The 20,628-nt window shown below is 50.7% G+C and overlaps 1 protein-coding gene across 2 annotated transcripts in view; it reads right to left on the bottom strand.

Annotated features, from left to right (window-relative positions):
- Positions 1-20,628, bottom strand: part of UBR4 (ubiquitin protein ligase E3 component n-recognin 4) — an 87,070-nt gene that overhangs the window by 23,852 nt on the left and 42,590 nt on the right. For both annotated transcript variants that reach the window (XM_069035017.1, XM_069035018.1), the window contains 24 exons: positions 20,146-20,262; positions 18,288-18,497; positions 17,473-17,622; positions 16,610-16,837; positions 16,450-16,528; positions 15,522-15,764; positions 14,483-14,651; positions 13,788-13,932; positions 12,968-13,053; positions 12,410-12,497; positions 11,406-11,599; positions 10,137-10,376; positions 6,731-6,869; positions 6,079-6,204; positions 5,793-5,921; positions 4,718-5,061; positions 4,352-4,442; positions 3,906-3,990; positions 3,609-3,736; positions 2,818-2,947; positions 2,181-2,338; positions 1,592-1,701; positions 931-1,072; positions 147-228 (listed from right to left, as the gene is read on the bottom strand). In XM_069035017.1, the coding sequence (XP_068891118.1) occupies positions 147-228; positions 931-1,072; positions 1,592-1,701; positions 2,181-2,338; positions 2,818-2,947; positions 3,609-3,736; positions 3,906-3,990; positions 4,352-4,442; positions 4,718-5,061; positions 5,793-5,921; positions 6,079-6,204; positions 6,731-6,869; positions 10,137-10,376; positions 11,406-11,599; positions 12,410-12,497; positions 12,968-13,053; positions 13,788-13,932; positions 14,483-14,651; positions 15,522-15,764; positions 16,450-16,528; positions 16,610-16,837; positions 17,473-17,622; positions 18,288-18,497; positions 20,146-20,262 (3,613 nt within the window). The remainder of the gene's footprint in view (positions 1-146; positions 229-930; positions 1,073-1,591; positions 1,702-2,180; positions 2,339-2,817; positions 2,948-3,608; positions 3,737-3,905; positions 3,991-4,351; positions 4,443-4,717; positions 5,062-5,792; positions 5,922-6,078; positions 6,205-6,730; positions 6,870-10,136; positions 10,377-11,405; positions 11,600-12,409; positions 12,498-12,967; positions 13,054-13,787; positions 13,933-14,482; positions 14,652-15,521; positions 15,765-16,449; positions 16,529-16,609; positions 16,838-17,472; positions 17,623-18,287; positions 18,498-20,145; positions 20,263-20,628) is intronic.

The following is a 20,628-nucleotide window of genomic DNA, read 5'->3' on the forward strand; positions in this document are numbered from 1 at the left end:
TTAGAGATTAAGTGCTAAATCGATGGCAAAAATCCAGTGCTGATAATGGCAACACAGCTGAATGAGATCTCTCTGAAATTCTGCCACAGGCTGTCAGAGAACAATGAGCACCCCAGCTGCAACCCTGCTGCAGGACCACTGAGTACCTGTGAGACTCTTCAGGGCATATCCCTGCTGCAAATCTGTGCTGAGTGTTGCTTCCTCCAAGGCGAGTAAACGAGCTATTTCCTGAAAATAATGAACAAGCCTGTCAGGCCAAGACCCTGCAACACCAGCCAGTAAGGATCAGAGTGTCTAACACAGGGTGCAAAGGAACTCGGCCCAGAAACTGAGCCAGGCACAGAGAAAGCACAATTGCACCAGCAGGGAGGGAAGGGGGAAAGGAGAGGAAAACTGCCACAAAAATCCCACTCATTTTCTCCTTGCACCTTCCTGCCACCACTGCTCGGCTCTAGTGGCCCTCCAGGAGGGCTCAAGGCCACCACTGATATGGAGAGTGTCACCTGCCTGTTTGGAGTGCAGCAGGGAGCCCCACAGAGGACTCCTACCACTCTGAGCACTGCAAACTCAGTGTGCTGCCTCTCCAACAGGCTGCAATTCCCACTCCAGCCATGGCAGCATGCCTGATCCTTCCCTGTCCCTCAGGGCTCTCAGAGTCCAGTCTGGGAGCTGGACAACAGCTTCCAGCTCTGAGCTGGTGCCAAGGCAGTGCAGCAATGTTTATAATCCCAGAGCACTTAATTAAAGTGCTGAGGAATTCTCCAGCTGGGGCTAAAACCCCCGTGGCCTCCCTCTGTTCAGAGGTAACAGCACTGGAGTGCGAACTTGAGAACCGTGGCAGGGTCAGTCACAAGGCACTGAACAAAGGGATGGAATTTCAAAGGGAAAAATGCCAAGCTAGCAGGTCACTTCCTGCACACAAATCCACACCTTAGTGATGAGGCTGCCAATATAGGGCAGAACCCCTCTGGCTGCCAGGTAGACCTTCCAGTGAGCAGGTTTGATGAGTTTCTGATACAGGGCCAGGTACTCGGCAGCACATTCGCCAGCAATGCTCAGCTCATCCAGGTAGCTGTGAAAGAGAAACACAAGCTGACAACCCCTTCACAGCAACAAAAGGCATTCCAGCTGAAGGACACCGTGGAAAGAAAGAAAAAGCCTCCAGAAATCCATCCTCCCTGTGGTCCTTGCTAACAGCATCACTGATATTCATTACTCCCTGGTTAAATTTGTATTTGTCCCAAAAAGGAGTTGACTGTGCTGTCAGCATGAGCTGGGCTAAGTCATGTCCCAGGAGTTGGAAGAGATTTCACCCTATTATTTTGCTGTTGAAGAGGCAGGGGAAATGTTGGCCACACAGCTGAACACCAGATCCTTACTTCTGGAAAAAGCACAGACTGCAACAGCTCATTGCCAGGCAGCAAACCCCAAGTCTCCCTAAATCTATACCCTCCCAGCTAATTAAAAATCCAGCTCAAAAAGACCCCTGAACTGGAGGTATGCAAGGGAGAGGTGTGACAAAAGCTGCAAGAAGGGAGAGATTCTGATCCAAATACTCGTGGAGCTGTCAGGTGTGGCAGCACAGGAATACCTGGTGAGGAGATCGAGGACCTGCTGTTTCCTGCTGGGGATGGTGGCCAGGGCCTCCACGATGGTGCAGGCAGCCTGCCTGGCAGCCTGGGTGGCAGGAGTGAACAGCACCTGGGGTGGGGGCAGGAAAAGCCAGGTCAGACTGATGGGCACAGATGAACTTGTGACAGCTCACAAAAAGGCACAGCACTGGGGCTGTTGGGTGAGCTGGTGGCAGCGTTTCTTGCTCTCCCAGCACTCGGTTCTGTGACAATTCCTGCTTTGCTCAGCACCAGAGTGTCTGAAGAGTGCATGGCGTGGGTGACCTGCTGATCACACACACGAGAGGCAAAGCTTTGGTCCGTGACCCTCAGAGGTGCAGCTCATCAGGCAGGCAGCAGCACCGTGGCAATGAGAGGTTGAGAGTTTAGGAACACACAGACTCCCAGAGAAATGTCTGATGCAGCATTTCTAAGGGAACACAGCTGCAAACCTGACTTGGAACTAGAGGCAGTGAGTCCCAGCCTCCCCAAACACCCCTGCACAGGAACTGCAGCAAACCAGCCACACTCTGTGACTGAACTCTGCCCCGGGGCTCTCCCCACCTTTACCTGTCGCAGCCAATTGTTGTGTCCCAGCTTGAGATCCAGAGGACAAGTTCTCTTCCCACGGCGACTCATGAACTGCTTCCACTTCCAGACATATTTTTCTGACAAGTAGAGCTGGTGAAGCTCAGCTTTGCTGGGAGTTTTCCCGTTGGCATCTGCACCTGCAATGTTGAGCAGAGCCCAAGAGAACTGTCACAGTCATGAACTGCAAACTGCCAGAGTGTTTTTGTCTTCTCACTGGAACTCGCCAAACTTCAGCTGGGAAGCTCAGTGCCTCCCATCTCCTCCTGCTGCCATTTTAACTCCTGTGTGGAGCCATGCTCAATTCCAAGCCTCATTCGATTCCCAGAGCCTCTCTCAAGGAATTCCATCAGCTTTCCAGCTGGCTGGTATCAATTTAAACAACAAGTTTCATTTTTTACAATGCCCTGATTCTCTTCATGCATTTTCTGCTCAGGGTTTGAACAACACAGCCTGGAAAAGTCAGTGCTACAAGTCTAAGGACTAAATGTGAGGATGGTTTCAGATGTCATGGGACAGAAGCCAACACCACTCCACAGAAGCATATTCCACATTAAAGCTGGGGGGACACACATGTTCCTGGCAGAGAACTGCAGGAGGTCACAGGCACAGGGGTTACCTCTGGCAGGGAGGCACTTCTTCCAAGCTTCATACGATGCTTTGGGGTCCCTCTTGAGCCACAGCTGAGCTTGTGCATGGATTTCATTGCTGTAAGGCTTCACAGTGGTGAGAGCATCCATGGGCACATCCTAACAAATGAAAAAAGCTCTGTGACTCTTCAGAAAGCCACAGTCTGCTCCCAAAGAGCAACTCCTGACACCGGGGCTGGGCCATGCAGCTCTCGGACAGCAGCAGGGTAATACAGTGTCTGTTAATGGTGAGCTAAGAGAGAGTAAACCCATCTCTGACATCCACCTGTGATTATCAGACAGGCAGATCAAAGCAGAAGAATACCTTCTCTCCTGCAAATCTAATCCTAAATTAAAACCAATAGCAGTCAATCAATATATTTTTATGAGAACTGTAGCTCTGTATTTAAAAATCTGAGTCAGAAGCACTTGATTCTATTAAATTAGGTACTTGATTCTACAAAGCTGCTGAAAGCACCAAAAGCCTGCCCAAAATAACCAAGCTGCAGCTTTGAAGCAGCTCTTTTCCCGTGCCTCAGATCCGAAGGGGAAAAAGCAAAGTCTGAACAGCAATGGTCAAAGTCATCAAAACCCAGTGAAAAATAGAAAGCAGCCACCTGTAATTTGCAGTGTGTACAGAGCAGAGTCACGGGGCTTGTGCTTCCCCAGGAACAGTGACCAGGAAAAGCAAGTCCTGGCTTCCTCACAAATTAATTCACCACTGTGTGCCAGACTTCAATCAGCAAATTCTCAGTGCTTTGCTCAGCCTCTAAGGCAGTACCTTGTTTTTCTTGCTGGTTGGAGCAGGTGGCTTGATGAGCTTCTGGAGGATGCGCAGGCACATGAGGGTGATGTTTTCAACAACCACCGGAGTCTTGATGTTCACTGCCATCAGGAAGAGGCTGAGAGCTGAAAGACAGACAGGAATGCTCATTATCCTGTGAGAGCTGCAGACAGGACACACCTCCACAGCTCTACACAGCAGATGAAATGGGTTTAGAGGTAGAAATCTCCCTGCATTTCCTGGCCCTGGGCACAGCAGTGGGAAATGCAGCTTTGCCCGGTTCTGTGAGCTCACCGCAGCGCAGCCGGAGCTCCCAGCAGCTGTCCTCCTTGGAGATGGAGTCTGTCAGCAGCAGCATTTCGTACTGGAGGCTGCTCGCCTGCAACACAGATGGTGTCCGAGGTGTTGGGGGTGCCCCATGCCTTCCTGCCTTCTCATCTTTAATAAACTCGGGTTCCAAACACATAGAGCTAAATTAATTTAATGCCATGCACACTTGGGGTGACTGGTAACCTGCTGGAGAGGTACAACCAAAGGCGAGGCAGGGAACTGCCTGAGGAAACTTCAGCATGTATTTGTACACAACATTTTGTGCTTTACTCTGACATTTACCTCATTTCCTATCAAGTCTCAATTTTTTTCTTACAAACAGACCATAAGAGAGAAGATGCAATGATTAGAATACACCAGCAGTGCAGAGGGGCAGAACAAAGAAACAGGAAAACACTGGAATCTCTCACCAAGTCTGGATTTGCCCAGTGTCCCTTCAGAGCCGCAGAAACCTTCCCAATGATCAAGTCATTCATTTGCTGTGTGGCCTCTGGATTGTCCCTGATTCCAGGAGGAAAAAGAGAACACTGTTATGCTCTGCTTGTACCACATGCCAAAAGCTCCTGGGAGTTCAGCTTTGCTGACAACAAATGCCCAAGGGGAAGGAGCTGGAGGTTACACTCTGCTGTCTAAGATACACCCATGGCAGGGGTGGAACTGGGCGGCCTCTCGGGTCTCCTCCAGCCCAGAGCACTTTGTGGTTCTGAGGCAGCTCCTCCTGTGAGGCTTTTCCTTCCCGAGGGATGAGGAAGGGAAGTGCCCGGCGCAGCTCTCACCTGGTCAGCAGGCACATGAGCTGCCGCACCTCCTCGCGCATGGCGGCCGCGCCCCGGCGCAGGTTGTAGTCGAAGAGCTCGCGGATGAGGCCCTGGGCCACCAGGATGTGCCGGATGGCCCCGTTGGTGGCCAGGGCCCGCAGCAGGGTGATGCAGTGCTCGGTGACGGCCGAGGCGCAGCCGTAGCACTTGGTGGAGGAGGTGTGGCCGCAGCCCAGCACGGAGAGCGCGCGGTACTGGCTGGCCGTGAACGTGGGCTGCGCCGAGCTGCGCGAGGACTTGGTGGCCGCCTCGCGCTGCTGCAGGTCGTACTCCAGCAGCTCCTTCCGGGAGGCAAACACTTTCTGGGAACACAGATAGGCAATTCTGAGCTGGCACACGATGCCAGTCCCAGGCACAGGTTATTTTCACCGCGTATTTTGTGGACAAACGTTTTTAACCAAGTGTTTTCAAACGTGAAATCCTTCATGGCAACGGCAGACTTGGGAAATCCATTAGGAGTATCAGCCTAACTCCCAGTTATCTGCCCTGCTGTTTACACTACATGCAATGTAACACTGGAAATGTGACAAATCCATGGTATTAATTACTGTTAATACTGGCAGAGCAAGTCAGAGTAATTTATTCTATATAGAAAGAGCTAAATATATTTAATATGCTTAAATATCACAGCCAAAAGGGCATTCATCATGTAGCAGGTTTTTCAGGGCTCTTTTATGTGAATTGCTGAACACAAATAAATAGATTTAATTTATAAAACACTTCTGTAGGTCACCTTTTAGACTGGTGTGTTTTCAAACACTTTGGATACATGCAAAAATTCAATTCTCTTTAATTAACCATCTGTTCAGTCTCCTGCACTCCATGATGTAGCTGCTGAGAAAACCAGTTTCACAAGCTAGCTGGATTTTTACTAATTAATACATAGCTTTTAGAAATTATTGTTTTATTATTTCCCTGAGAAGATGCAGCTGATCACCTGTTGTTAGTGACATTATTAAATGAAGAATGGCAACATTTTGTTTTTTATTTCTAATGAACACCTGACCCAAATCCAAACCAAAGCACATCGTACCTGGATGATTTTGGAAAGTTCATCGAAGGAGTTCTTGCAGTCCCCACAGTACTCCTGGGCTAACTGCAGGATGTACCTGTTCACACTGGCTGAGGTAGAACTGATCCCTCCACTGCTGCCTGACTCGTCCTGGAACGGGGGAAAGCAAAGAGGAATCCCACATGGAGGCTCCACACAAAAATAACAACTGCAGAGCAGCGTCTGAGGCAAGGAGTGCCTTGGGCAGTGTCAAGGCCAGTGTGTCCCAGCCTGGAGGTCTGGGCAAGCTCCACCTGTCCCCTGTTACCTGGGGCTTTTCAGGGGCTGCCTCGTTCACTTTGCACAGGAGGTTCTCCAGCTGCGGTCGGTGTCCCATCAGCTGGTGATACACCCTGTCAGCCTTGTCCAGCAGAGTGTTGATGTTTGTCACTGCCTGCGAAGGAAAAAGGAAAGGAAACTCTTAGTTCATATTCAGAACTAGCTCCAAGTCTTCTCTTTTGCCTTTCTTTAGGCGGGGGTGGGGGGAAAAATCACTAAATGGGGACCCTGCAGCCTGGTTCTGCCCTGAGAAGCACTCTGGTGACACCACACCGAGCACAGCCTGTGACATGACACTCCACTGAGCACACTGCTCCTTTGGACAGGACATGGAGGCAACGGGCTCTTCATCACTAGCAGGGCTCCTCAGGTGGGATGGGAAGCAAACAGAATAACCCAAATCATCCCCTTCTACAGCAAGGCAAAGAGATGCAGTCAGCTCATAAGCCAGGCACTGAATGATGGCTTTTGAAGAATTTCACGTTTGGTGGAGCAAGACACAAACACGGAATGCATCAGTCAGCGAGCACCTTGAAGGAGCTCCTTGAAGGAGCACTGATTCTGACAGGGGATGGACCCCTGCTGTCCCCACAGTGGCCAAGAGCTACAGCATCTCCTGCCTGCCCCTGCTCCAGCCTCACCTTCTTGCGATCCTCCTCGTTCTCGATGGGATCCACAGCGCAGCAGGGCTTGGCGTAGAGCATGAAGTCGAAGCGGGCGTATTTACAGAAGCCGCAGGCATTGCACAGGAAGGGATCCTTCTCATCGTAATTGATGGACCTGAAAGGCAAGGCAGCAGCTCAGAACCTGCAGCTCAAGGCAGCTGAGGCAATGAAATGAACTGAACAGACTCAGCTAAAAAAGGTGGGTGACTCTTAAAACATCTCAGTGACCACACTGCCCTGGGAAGGGAAATACATGAGAATCAAAACCTACACAAAAAAATCCTTACAGCAGTGCCACATTCTGGCTGGAAAAAGCAGGAACGGAATTTGCTCCTAACAATTCTACTTTAATGACAGCAATTCCCAGTAGAAAGTCAGGCTGGGGCACTGTGTCCTTTAGGAGAACACAGATAAAGGAACTGTTCTGGTTTGTAGGGGCTGGGCTTTGCAGTGGGACTGACTGCAGCACTTCTTACCCCACTGCACACCAGGGCAGCACGGCAGAACTGATTTACAGCTCCCAGAACTCAAGAAGGGATGTGGAAACCTTTCCACACACCAGCAGCCACCAGGAAAGAGCCTGCTAAACACCTCGAATCCCGTGAGAATTAGAGAGGAATATGGGACAACAGTAAGGGGAAAGAGATATCAGATAAGGAGACAAAAGTGACAAAAGAGAAGGATTTCTAAGGCCCAGTGGAAATGTGAATAGCACACAGTAAATTACCCCTGAGCCTGCTCTGAATGAGGAGAGCACAACAAAAGCCCTGAATAGAACTGTCTGTCCAGCCCCAGCCAGCCATCCTGGGGGAACCCCTGCAATCCCACAGCTGAACTCCAGCCCAGGCAGGCCAAAAATAACCTGCTCCTGGGAATTCTGTGGTGTGAACTTCGAGGGCTTGATGTGAAACTTCAGCTCTGTGAGTATTGTGCTCGCAGGCTCCCTTTGTTAGCCTGAATTACATTAAATCCCTGTAAGCCTGTTTTATACTTCCCCACTAATTTGATTGTGCTTGTATTAACCAGAGTGGGGGATTTACATGGCAGGGGTGTGGGGCACCCAGCAGGGCTCTGGGGGACACACCTGCACTGGTGGCACTGCTACACACACTGGGGACACTGGGGACACACAGTGACACTGGTACATGCTCTGGGGACACACTGTGGCACTGGGGACACACAGACCTGCACATTGGCACTGGTAGATGTTCAGGGGACACTGGGAATACCCTGGGGACACCCTGGGGATACCCAGTGAGACACACAGACCTGCACTTGTGGCACTGGTAGATGTTCTGGGCACACACACAGGGACACTGGGGACACTGGAGGCACACACAGTGACACTGGGCACACACAGACCTGCACTTGTGGCACTGGGAGATGTTCTGAGCACACACACGGTGACTCTGGGGACACTAGGGGCACACACAGGGACACTGGGGGCACACACAGTGACTGGGGACACTGGGCACACACACAGTGACTCTGGGCACACACAGACCTGCACTTGTGGCACTGGTAGATGTTCTGGGCACACACACAGGGAGACTGGGCACACACAGACCTGCACTTGTGGCACTGGTAGATGTTCTGGGCACACACACAGTGACTCTGGGGACACTGGGGGCACACACACAGTGACTCTGGGGACCCTGGGCACACACAGACCTGCACTTGTGGCACTGGGAGATGTTCTGGGCACACACACAGTGAGTCTGGGGACCCTGGGCACACACAGACCTGCACTTGTGGCACTGGGAGATGTTCTGGGCACACACACAGGGACTCAGAGGGCACACACAGTGACAGTGGGCACACACAGACCTGCACTTGTGGCACTGGGAGATGTTCTGGGCACACACACAGGGACACTGGGCACACACAGACCTGCACTTGTGGCACTGGTAGATGTTCTGGGCACACACACAGTGACAGTGGGCACACACAGACCTGCACTTGTGGCACTGGTAGATGTTCTGGGCACACACACAGTGACTCTGGGGACACTGGGGGCACACACACAGTGACTCTGGGGACCCTGGGCACACACAGACCTGCACTTGTGGCACTGGGAGATGTTCTGGGCACACACACAGTGAGTCTGGGGACCCTGGGGGCACACACAGTGACAGTGGGCACACACAGACCTGCACTTGTGGCACTGGTAGATGTTCTGGGCACACACACAGTGACAGTGGGCACACACAGACCTGCACTTGTGGCACTGGTAGATGTTCTGGGCACACACACAGTGACAGTGGGCACACACAGACCTGCACTTGTGGCACTGGTAGATGTTCTGGGCACACACACAGTGACAGTGGGCACACACAGACCTGCACTTGTGGCACTGGTAGATGTTCTGGGCACACACACAGTGACAGTGGGCACACACAGACCTGCACTTGTGGCACTGGTAGATGTTCTGGGCACACACACAGTGACAGTGGGCACACACAGACCTGCACTTGTGGCACTGGTAGATGTTCTGGGCACACACACAGGGACTCAGAGGGCACACACAGGGACTCAGAGGGCACACACAGTGACAGTGGGCACACACAGACCTGCACTTGTGGCACTGGTAGATGTTCTGGGCACACACACAGGGACACTGGGCACACACAGACCTGCACTTGTGGCACTGGTAGATGTTCTGGGCACACACACAGTGACTCTGGGGACACTGGGGGCACACACACAGTGACTCTGGGCACACACAGACCTGCACTTGTGGCACTGGGATGTTCTGGGCACACACACAGGGACACTGGGCACACACAGACCTGCACTTGTGGCACTGGTAGATGTTCTGGGCACACACACAGTGACAGTGGGCACACACAGACCTGCACTTGTGGCACTGGGATGTTCTGGGCACACACACAGTGACAGTGGGCACACACAGACCTGCACTTGTGGCACTGGGAGATGTTCTGGGCACACACACAGGGACACTGGGCACACACAGACCTGCACTTGTGGCACTGGCAGATGTTCTGGGCACACACACAGGGACTCAGAAGGCACACACAGTGACAGTGGGCACACACAGACCTGCACTTGTGGCACTGGGAGATGTTCTGGGCATGCACACAGTGACTCTGGGGACCCTGGGCACACACAGACCTGCACTTGTGGCACTGGGAGATGTTCTGGGCACACACACGGTGACAGTGGGCACACACAGACCTGCACTTGTGGCACTGGTAGATGTTCTGGGCACACACACAGTGACAGTGGGCACACACAGACCTGCACTTGTGGCACTGGGATGTTCTGGGCACACACACAGTGACAGTGGGCACACACAGACCTGCACTTGTGGCACTGGTAGATGTTCTGGGCACACACACAGTGACAGTGGGCACACACAGACCTGCACTTGTGGCACTGGTAGACGTTCTCGCCGCAGTTGCCGCACACGCCGGGGTTGGCGGGCACTGAGGCGCTGCAGCGCGGGCACTGCAGGGTCTCGGTGGACGCCTGGTAGTTCTCGTAGAAGTCGGCGAACTCGATCATCAGGTTGGAGGCCACGATGGGCAGGGGCAGATCAATCTTCACCTCCGTCTGCCCTGGCGTCAGCTGCACCTTCTTGGCCTTGTGCCAGCGAGCCGGCCTGCAGGAGGGGAGGGGAGGGAAGGTTTTCCAGAGGGAAGTTCCCTCCCCGCCCACGTGTGAGGAGAAGCCAAATGGAACCGTCTCGGCTCCAAATCTCCTTTAACTGGGATGAATGGAGAGCAGTTCTAGGATTCGTTTCCTTAGCTTCTGTATTGACATGATATGTAGCCAGAAATACATTTTAAGCCTTTATCCTCTTCATAGAGAGAGAGACTGTTTGGGATTAAAGAGCTGTTGATGCCTCATGGAAAAACTTTAATTCTACAGACATTTTCTAGGGATTTTCACCTCCATTTTTTTATTAGTAAGGACATTTGCATGAAAACAGGATATTTATTTCTTAAAGATCTCATCTGCTCCCACTGCTTATTCTCAACCTGAAGTCAGAATCCTCTCTTTGTGACATCATAATCCTCTCCACAGCAGCCACTTGTGATGTCACAGAGGATTAAGACTTCAAATAAGCAATAAGCGGCGGGCACAGATTAATCCCTAAGCCAGAGAGATCTGATTCTGGTGAGAACATCTCAAGAAGTAAGGAGGGGAAGCACATAAGCAGGACTGGCTCCAGACTGAGCAGTGGGTTGAAAAGAAGCCATTTCTGGTAGGTAAAGCAGAGCTGAGAGTGAGACCATCCAACTTCTCATTTTAATTCTACTCTGTGGCTTCAAACAAACAATGTTAATGCTTTCAGCATTCCTGGACATGCTGCAAAGTCCAAATCCCTTTTGCAGTCAAACTACCCATGACGTGCTCTTGGTATTACTACTGGTTCCCACACAATTAAGTCAGGTGCTTAAAAGCGAGCCTGGACAAAGTTGGAATCCACAGATTTTATGGACATTTTTCAAGCTTCAGAAGAAATATGGATCTTTTCTTCAACAACTGTAGGGAATTCAGAACAACCCCACTCCATGTGGGCTGAGAGTGATGAGTGACAGTCAGTCTAAGGAGGAACCTTGGGGAAAACGAGAAGCCAAGGGAACAAATCGGATTTGAGATTGCACACAAAACATGATGAACATACTTGTTCTTCAGCTCCACGATGGCCTGCACGGTCCTGTTGTTGTAGTAGAGGTTGATGGTTCGCACCATCTTGGTCCGTTTCAGGTCTCCAATCTTCACTGTCACCTTGCTGATGGTGTGGCTGCCAATGAGCTTCACCACCTGCTGCGTGGTCGTGTAGCGTGTGTCCACTTTGATGGAGGAGAGCTTGATGTACTGGGGAGACAAACCAAGGACACACTGCCTGTCTGAGGGCAGCCCAAAACATCAGGGACACAGGAAAGCACAGCTGGAAATGGCTGGGATCCCTGAGCTACTGGGGAGACAAACCAAGGACACACTGCCTGTCTGAGGGCAGCCCAAAAACCTCAGGGACACAGGAAAGCACAGCTGGAAATGGCTGGGATCCCTGAGCTACTGGGGAGACAAACCAAGGACACACTGCCTGTCTGAGGGCAGCCCAAAACATCAGGGACACAGGAAAGCACAGCTGGAAATGGCTGGGATCCCTGAGCTACTGGGGAGACAAACCAAGGACACACTGCCTGTCTCAGGACATCCCAAAACCTCAGGGACACAGGAAAGCACAGCTGGAAATGGCTGGGATCCCTGAGCTACTGGGGAGACAAACCAAGGACACACTGCCTGTCTGAGGGCAGCCCAAAACATCAGGGACACAGGAAAGCACAGCTGGAAATGGCTGGGATCCCTACCACTGGGAAGGATTTAATAACAGCAGTTACAGCTGGTGTCCTGCAGAGCAGCTGGAGCTGTGTCAGGGCAGGGTTAGGTTGGATCTCAGGAAAGGTTCTTCCCCCAGAGGGTGCTGGGCACTGCCCAGGCTCCCCAGGGAATGGTGACATTCCCAAGGCTACTAGAACTCCAGGAGCGTTTGGACACCGCTCCCAGGGATGCCCAGGGTGGGATTGTTGGGGTGTCTGTGCAGGGCCAAGGGTTGGATTCTCTCCTTGTGGGCCCTTTCCAGCTCAGGATATTCCATGATTCTGTGGTTCCAGGGTTACTTACACAGAAGGGCACCTCGGGGTTGTTGCAGACAAGGCAAGGATCACTCTCCAGGTAGTAGCCATCGAATTCCACGAGCCCAGACAACGTGCTGGAATGAGGGAACAGCACTGGCTATGGAACTGGGCATTTGCTGTGTTTAAACACAGGCCATTCAAGCAGAATTGCTTTAATTTCCCCCAGTCACAATGTGTAACAGAACTGTTACAATTAAATCACACTGGAAAAAACTGGTTTTAGTTAAAACAGCATTTTCACTGTAATTATCAACTGCCAAGGTGGGACCAAGAACACAACACTTAAATCTGCCATCTCTTATTCGCAGTTGGGCCTAAGATTTTATAACATTTACTGACAGTGAAAGCAGAAGAGCTAAAGCCAGGCCCTGCTGGTAGGGCACAGAATGTCAGGTTTCCACCTGGCAGGAAGGATTCTGCTGCTGTCCCAGCAGAGATGGAACCTCAGCAGGGTCCATCCCCAGCACAGCTGTGCATTCCCCTGTGGATGGAGCTCAGCTGGAAAGCCCTTCAGGGACATGGATCAAAGGCAGAAGTGACTCACTTGTAGATGTTGGAGTTGGGGTGGTTGGTGAGAATGTGGTTTTGAGTCCGGAGGATCTCCACGGCCTTTTGGGAATACTCCTTCAGCTGCAACACAACCAGGAAAAGCCAGTCCTCAAAGCAATGCTTTTATTGCTACACAGACACAAATATCCCTCATCCTGCAGTGTTCCAGGTCCCCCAGACGAGGCACACAGTACACCCACAGGAATTTCCATGTTTAAATCATTACCCAGGACTGTAATCGGTCCTAAAATTAGAGATTTACACAAGTGGTGCTGTTTGTCAGTCAATCACTGCAAATGCCTGCCAAGATTTGTACAGCATTCCCAGCTCTTTAACCATACTCATTCAAGTATCAATGGCTCTAAATTATTTGTTCCAAATCCCACTGATCCCCTAGAAGAGGCCACCACTTCCTTCACTCAAAAATCACGGTTACAAAAGATTTCTAGGAGTTGCAATATCAAAAATCTATAAACTGGAACTGCCAGATCCACATAAAACTCCAGTGGGAAAGAAGTCTTAGAAATCCTTCTCTTTTGTCACTTTTGTCTCCTTATCTGGTATCTCTTTCCCCTTACTGCTATCCCATACTCCTCTCTAATATTTCTCAATAAATAAAAAACTCACCAGGATAATTTCACCCCAAAACAATAAAACAAAAATCCACACTTCCAAATTTTTTAAGGATCCTGCTTTTTTTAACATAGGAACACAAACAATTTCACCCAGAAGCTCTTCTGACAGAAGATCTCTCCCAGCTGTACCATAAATGAGCACCTGGGATGCTGTACCTCCTTTCTGGAATGTCACTGTACCTTTTTCTCAGTCTGTTGTGTTTTCAGGGAGAAGTATCCCAGGAGATCTACAAACTGGGCAGCCTTTCTTCCATAGGCTGGCAGTTCTGGCCAGATGGACCACATGAGATCCAGCAGTAACTCCTGCTGAGACTTGCTGGAGTTCCTGTTGAGAGGATTACAGACAGTCAGGCTGCTGAAGATGGCACAGGTCTCGTGCAGAAGGAGAACACAAGCTCCAGTTCACCAAACTGGGAAACCATCATCCTGCAGAGCTCCCAGAGCTAAATCCCACCATTCCTTGAACCCAGCTGTTTTCCAGCACTCCAAAATGAAAGCAGCTGGTCCCACAACAAGTGAACAGAGCTCTGAAGGAGTCCAGCCCCCTGAAGTGCTCCTTTCCCTACACAACTCCCAACTTTTCACGGTGTGAGTCTGGATCTGCCTCAGAAATTCACTTTGCCCACGAGCACCTGCTCCTGGTCACATCAGGAGTCAGATTGTGCAGACACAAATAAAATGCTCCTTGCAGATGACAACTGAGGTTGATCATGGATAGGTCACAACTTCTGCCTCCATCCCAGTAACTGCAAACCAGTAAGGGAAATTCCAGGGGGGGCAACACCTGCAGGCTCTAGTGTCCTTCAGGAGAGGGGCTCTGGCACTGACCCAGCCCCAGGGCAGGGCCAAGGCCAAGGCCAGGCTGCCCAGCTCACCTGTAGATGTGCAGGGCCAGGCAGTGGGCCTGCCACCTCACTGAGGAGGAGTTGGATTCCAGCAGGAAGCAGCGCAGGAACTGGATGAGGGTCTCCTTGTCAGCAAACTTGTTCAGCTGGTTCACCAGGGCTGTACACAGCTGGTCCTCCTGACTGCCTGAACCCTCACCTAGGGACACAGGGAAGGCTTTAGGGAGAACAGAAATGCAGCATCTCACAGGCAGGCCACTCTCCTGTTTCACAGATCACAGAGCCAGGATTACACAGACAAATGCCAATGTTAAGTTTAACATTCCTGTCTTTTTCAGAAATATAACCTAGTACTCCTGATCAACAGGAGAAAAACTGCTGGAAAACTTGCCAGTGAGGACGTGAGAAATGTGCTACACATCCTGATAAAAAGAAAAGGATTGACCATGAGGCATTGAAAAGACTCACAGAGAACCATCTGATGGTGAAAGCCAAAGCGGTTCCTTGAAGAAAAGCCAAGAGAGAATTTATGCCTGTGACTTTTATAGGGAAGCTTAATTACTTTCCCAGGACTGTGGATATTCATTAAGCAGCAGCCCTGGCTCCAGCAGAGCTTCCAAGGCAGCCAGAGGAAACAAGTCTGAACACAATCCCTGAAGAGTAGAGCTAACTGGGTGTGCATCTCTAGGATTTGTTTTAATCCTCGTGAGCATTTCAGCCTCCAACAACCCAGGACAGGCAAGTTAAGTGGGAGCTGCTTCATCACTAGATTAGGTAACACCATTAGACAACTTCAAACCCATTCAAGGCAATAAACACAGTGAGTTTGGGATGTCCTCAGCATGTGATTTCAGACCAACTCTCAGGACACCTGCTTCACCTTAGTCCCATCCACACACGGGAAAACTGCTCCTCTCTCCTAACTGTGGCTGTGGGGGCCCTTGCCACGAGCCTTTACCCTTCACAACAGTGGAATTTATCACCCAGTTCTTTCTAAACAGAGTAAGAAAGGCTGTGAGGAGCAGACTTGCTCCCTAAAACCACAGGACAGGGCCCAGCTGCCCCTCACCCTCTCGCTCCTTTTCCTTTTCCTCTTTCTTGCTCTTTTTGGTGGAGGATTTGCTCTGCGCTGCCGCCTGCCCGGAGCCTGATGCTGCAGGGGCAGAGGTGGAAGAGGTGCTCGAAGATCCAGAGGATGAAGCCACAGACAGCACTTTGCTGCCACACAGAGCACAAGACAACAGCTGCAGGAGAACCGGGGACACTCCTTCGTCTACCAGGAAGCTGACTTGGAGCAGGAAATAGAGAACCGCTGGGGAGGGAAGGAGAAAATGTTTCAATCACAGAATCATGGAACATCCTGGAAAGGGCCCACGAGGAGAGAATCCAACCCCTGGTTCTATAGAGACACCCCAACAATCCCACCCGGGGCATCCCTGGGAGCATTGTCCAAATGCTCCTGGAGCTCTGGCAGCCTTGGGAATGTCACCATTCCCTGGGGAGCCTGGGCAGTACCCAGCACCCTCTGGGGGAAGAACCTTCCCTGATATCCAACCTAACCCTGCCCTGACACAGCTCCATGCCATTAAAGCCTGAACTGAAAAAACAAAACCAAAACCAAAACCCCAACCTAAACAAAAATCCTTTGTACATGAGGACCAAACTCCCAGAACTGTCCTGTCCTTACACCACAGAAGCCTAACATGGGGATGCACCAGGGAAAGTGGCTCATCCCAAATTACTGTCTGGGACAGCAGCAGCACAAGCAAGAGAACACAGATCTCCTGTTCCCCTAAGTTATCCATTACACTGTATTTTGCTCCTTAGCCAAGGCCCAGATGCAATTAGGGCACTGGGATAATTAGTACGGGAAACAGTTCAGTCCTATCAAGACTCTCAGCTGCGTCTCCCCTTCTCTGCTGAGCCTCCTCATCTGAGCCGCCTTGATCCCAACCACGACCCCACTGCTCCCCCAACCCTGTCGAGACAGAACTCACAGTCATCCTTGATGCAGAATTTCTGCCAGTTCACTGTTCTCTGCGTGGCAATCTCTGCACAAGCCTTTAAATGCTCCATCTGCGGGCACAAGGGGATGGGATCAAACAGCACATCAGCATTCCTGGCACCCCAGTGCCACTCCACGGCCCCTTCCCTTACCAGGGAGATCAGGGTGTCGTACTGCAGGGCAGAGCCCGAGCTGGCAGTGACCACGCTGGCCCGCAGGAAGATGCCCTGCTCCTCCAGCAGCTTTTTGATGCCCCGCACGTGCGAGTCCAGCGTGTGCAGGTCCCGCAGCTGCCGGTACTTGTCCTTGGAGCCGCAGATGAACAGCAGCAGCTTGCGGACCTGGCGGCGCACGAACGGCGTCTGCTGGATCATCAGGTACTGCAGAGAGAAGCCAGGGCAGTGTGAGCTCACCAGGGGCACACTGGGCAGTAAGAAAGTGTGTTTTCTTCCAAAAAGGAAAGAAATGAGAGAAGCATTCACCCAGCTTTAAGGTACCGTAAGTCCCAGGCAGAAGAAACGTTGCACAGAAACACTGCAGCGTCCTGAAAACCACCCCTTGTCATCTCCAACCTCAAATAAACAACCAGCCAAGCCTAATTAAGAAATCCTATCTCGTATTTGTGTAAATATAAGATAACTTGTTATGCAAAGTAGGAAGCAAACTGAGAAGACAAACTCCAAATATCTTCCTGATTTCTTTTTTAAGGCCCAAGTTCCAACCGCTGAGCTCGATGTTACATTTTTCCATCTCACAGCAGGTTTTCTCTCTAAGCTTTGTGGCAGCAACCACTGAGTTCCAGGAAATAACAGCAACCTTATTTTTCATGTATGTTTTCCTACAGATTCCTGTTCAACAGGAACAACACAAAGCCAAGAGTTCACCTTCTTTCAAGGGGATTAAAAATACAAGATGGAGCCGAGATCAGCTCTGCAAAAGCTCATCTCTCCCATGAAAGAAATCATTACTGGAGTTTCCTTGTGGAAATCTGCAGGTGTAACACGTTCTTGCTTACCTCAGACAAAAAGTAGAACCAGGAGTGATCGAAGATGGGTGGGGGGATGCGGGAGTTTGTGTCTGCAATCTTCTTGATCTGGTAGGGCAGGCGCAGCACCATCTCTGTCAGGAGCTGAGTGTAGGCCTCAAAAACATCTGCAGCGTGACCCTGGAAGCAAGAGAAATCCCTCAGGCTCTGGCTCTGAGCACAGCCAGAGCAGTGTCACAACGAGCGACAGGGTGCTTTTGCTGATTTTCTAAAAACAATGGATTTCTGCCCCTTTGCAGCCCAAAGAATGTTCCCAAATGGTGAATAAAAACCTGCACAAGGCCTTGAACTGGATGGCAGCTAAGCCAGTCTGGAGTAATAAAGCATTTCAACTTAGGAGACATTCTTACATGTAATCAGGCTTTTTGCACTGCACCTGTACCAACTCCAGCCCATGGCATAAAGGCACCACAGTGGTGGAACGAGTCTGGGAATTACTGTGGAAATCCCCATCCACTGCTCCACTTCCTTGCTACACTAAGTTCAGGAATTCTGCCTGCCAAGCACAAGGAATCAGGGGCTGGAGCAGCTCCCCTTCAGGATGATTAACAATTCTCCCAGGAACAGGGAGAGCAGCTCCACAGAACACCCGGGTTGGGAGTGCACCGGAGGATGCAGTGAGCTGGGCTGCCCTGTGAGAACCCAGAGCACTCCCAGTTGTGACTTTGTGCTAAAAGCTGAATTTTGGCTGCTCTACTAAGGGCAAACTCGCTGCTTTTCCCAGCTCTGGGCAGCCTCCTCTCAGTGCAGGCCCTGCCCAGCTCCCAGCACGGGGCAGGACTCACCTTCACGTACTGGCGGAGGAAAAAGGGGCTCATGTCAGGGGGAGAGGAAGTGGTGTGAGGTTTCAGGAGCTGGCTGGTGGCCACAGGCTCCTCGTCGTTCTGCTGGCTCTTCCAGTACTCCAGCAGGGATTTGAGCACGTGCAGACAGTAATCAACAGCACCAGAGCTCAGCAAGGCAGCTGCCGTGGCACTGGAGATCAGGGAGGAAGCCTGGAACAGAGGGAAGGAGGTGGGTCAGGAACACACCTGGGAAGCTGCAGTGGGGAGAGCTGGGGCAGCCCTGAGCACCTGCTGACAGTGTGGGCAAGAGAGCAGGTTTGGATGAAACTTTGCAGGCAGCTTTTAAGTTTGGGGTTTGTTTGAGGTTGGGGTTTTTTGGGTTTTTTTGTGTTTATGAAAAGCAACTCAAATATTTACAGAGACTCTTTTGAACAAGTGCTTAGTAAAGGAAAACAAATAAAATCTCCTCTTAAGTCTAATCTCCCCTCGACACATGTGCCAGAGGCCACTCTGCTATGGATTAGACGACTAGGGCTTTTTTCCCTTCCTTTTTTTCCCCTCTTCTTTTTTTTTTTTAAAGTTGGGATTTCTATTTGTTTATCTGGGATTTGGCCAGCTGGGCGTGAATCCTGGCAGAGAAAGAGTCCCCTGTTGCAGCTGCCGCTCACAGGCTCTGCTCCACCCAGGTATTGCTCCACCTGCATTCTGCAAGACGAGGAGCTTTGATTTCTGTGGGAAGCTCAAGTGAATAACAAAGGCTGGAGAAAAAGCTACTGTAAATAAAACTATTAAAGCAGCCCTGTAAATCCAAACAAACCCCACAGCTCATAAGCTCATTAAAATTTGATGCAGTTCAGACTAAATTTTTTAACCTCTATGCTTTTTTATTAATCTCCTTCCCACCACACATACTGCTTTTTATGCCTTATTACTGTACCTTTTAGCAACAAATATCTAAGGAATCCTCTTAGCGACTTTTACGTTGACACAGCAGCATATTGCTTTCCAATAATCACATTACAAATCCTCTTTAACCCCTTCAGCACTGGGAAGATGCAAGGGAAAAATCTGCCAGACTGTTTGAAGTAACATCATTAATGTGCTGCCCTGAGCTCAGTCTGAAACCGTGCACAAAACAAGAGCATCCACTTGTCTTTACACGGCTGCTTCCTCCAGTCCCAGTCTCAAAACTCTTTTTCCACAAGAGTCAGGTAACATTACAGGTTCCCTATAAATTTTTCCAAAGCCCTCTGCAGGATTTTTCAGTTAGCAGCTTTTTGATGAACAAAAGTCTCCCAAGCACATCATGGAATCATGGAATGGTTTGGGTGGGAAGGGACCTTAAACATCATCCCATTCCAACCCCTGCCATGGGCAGGGACACCTTCCATGATCCAAGGTTGCTCCAAGCCCTGTCCAACCTGGCCTTGGACACTTCCAGCCACAGCTTCTCTGGGCAATCTCCACCCTCATAGGGAGGAATTTCTTCCCAATATCTGACCTAAATTTCCCCTCTTTCAGTCTGAATCCATTCGCCCTTGTCCTGTCACTCCAGTTCCTGATGAACAGTCCCTCTCTGGCTTCCCTGGAGCCCCTTCAGACTATGGAAGGTGCTCTGATGTCTCCACACAACATTCTGCAGGCTGAACATTCCCAACTTTCCCAGCCTGTCTCCATAGGGGAGGTGGTCCAGTCCCCTGAGCAACTCTGTGGCCTCCTCTGCACTTGCTCCAACAGTTCCACGCGTTCTTGTGTTGGGAACACCAGAACTGTGTGCAATGCTCCAGGTGGGGTCTTGTGAGAGCTGAGCAGAGGGGGGACAAAACCATCCCCTGACAAAGCAATTTGGAGAATGTACCTCACAAATGGAAGTCTTGGATCCTGACTTGGTCCTGGACATGAACACACTGAGCAGCCTCATCACCACCAAGTGCACCTCGTTCACGGGGGAGCGCTCGTTCTTCTTGGACACATCCTGCAAGAGAAGACACATCCTGCTTGTTAAATCCCAGAGCTGAGCAGTGTCCCAAGCCTCTCAAGTTCAGTGCTCAGATCCTCGGGAAGCATTTCTAATTTAAGCTCAAGCAGTAAGACTAAAAAAGCAGCACAAATGCCTCAGTAGAAGGGTAGGCAGTGACCTGGCTCCCAGGGAACAGTCCCACACAAATGAAAAGCTACATATGTCAATCATGCATTTACTGATCATGGCTGTTCTCAGAGTTTAATTCCAGCAAAACAAATTTTCATGCTCACTTGTGGATGCCAGACCCAGGAAACAGTGGGAGTTCCACTCATGTCATTTTCTACCTTATGTGAAAGGGGGCAAGAGGAATAAACTGCC

This window comes from Aphelocoma coerulescens, chromosome 21, assembly GCF_041296385.1.
Source record: "Aphelocoma coerulescens isolate FSJ_1873_10779 chromosome 21, UR_Acoe_1.0, whole genome shotgun sequence".
NCBI classification, from domain to species: domain Eukaryota; kingdom Metazoa; phylum Chordata; class Aves; order Passeriformes; family Corvidae; genus Aphelocoma; species Aphelocoma coerulescens.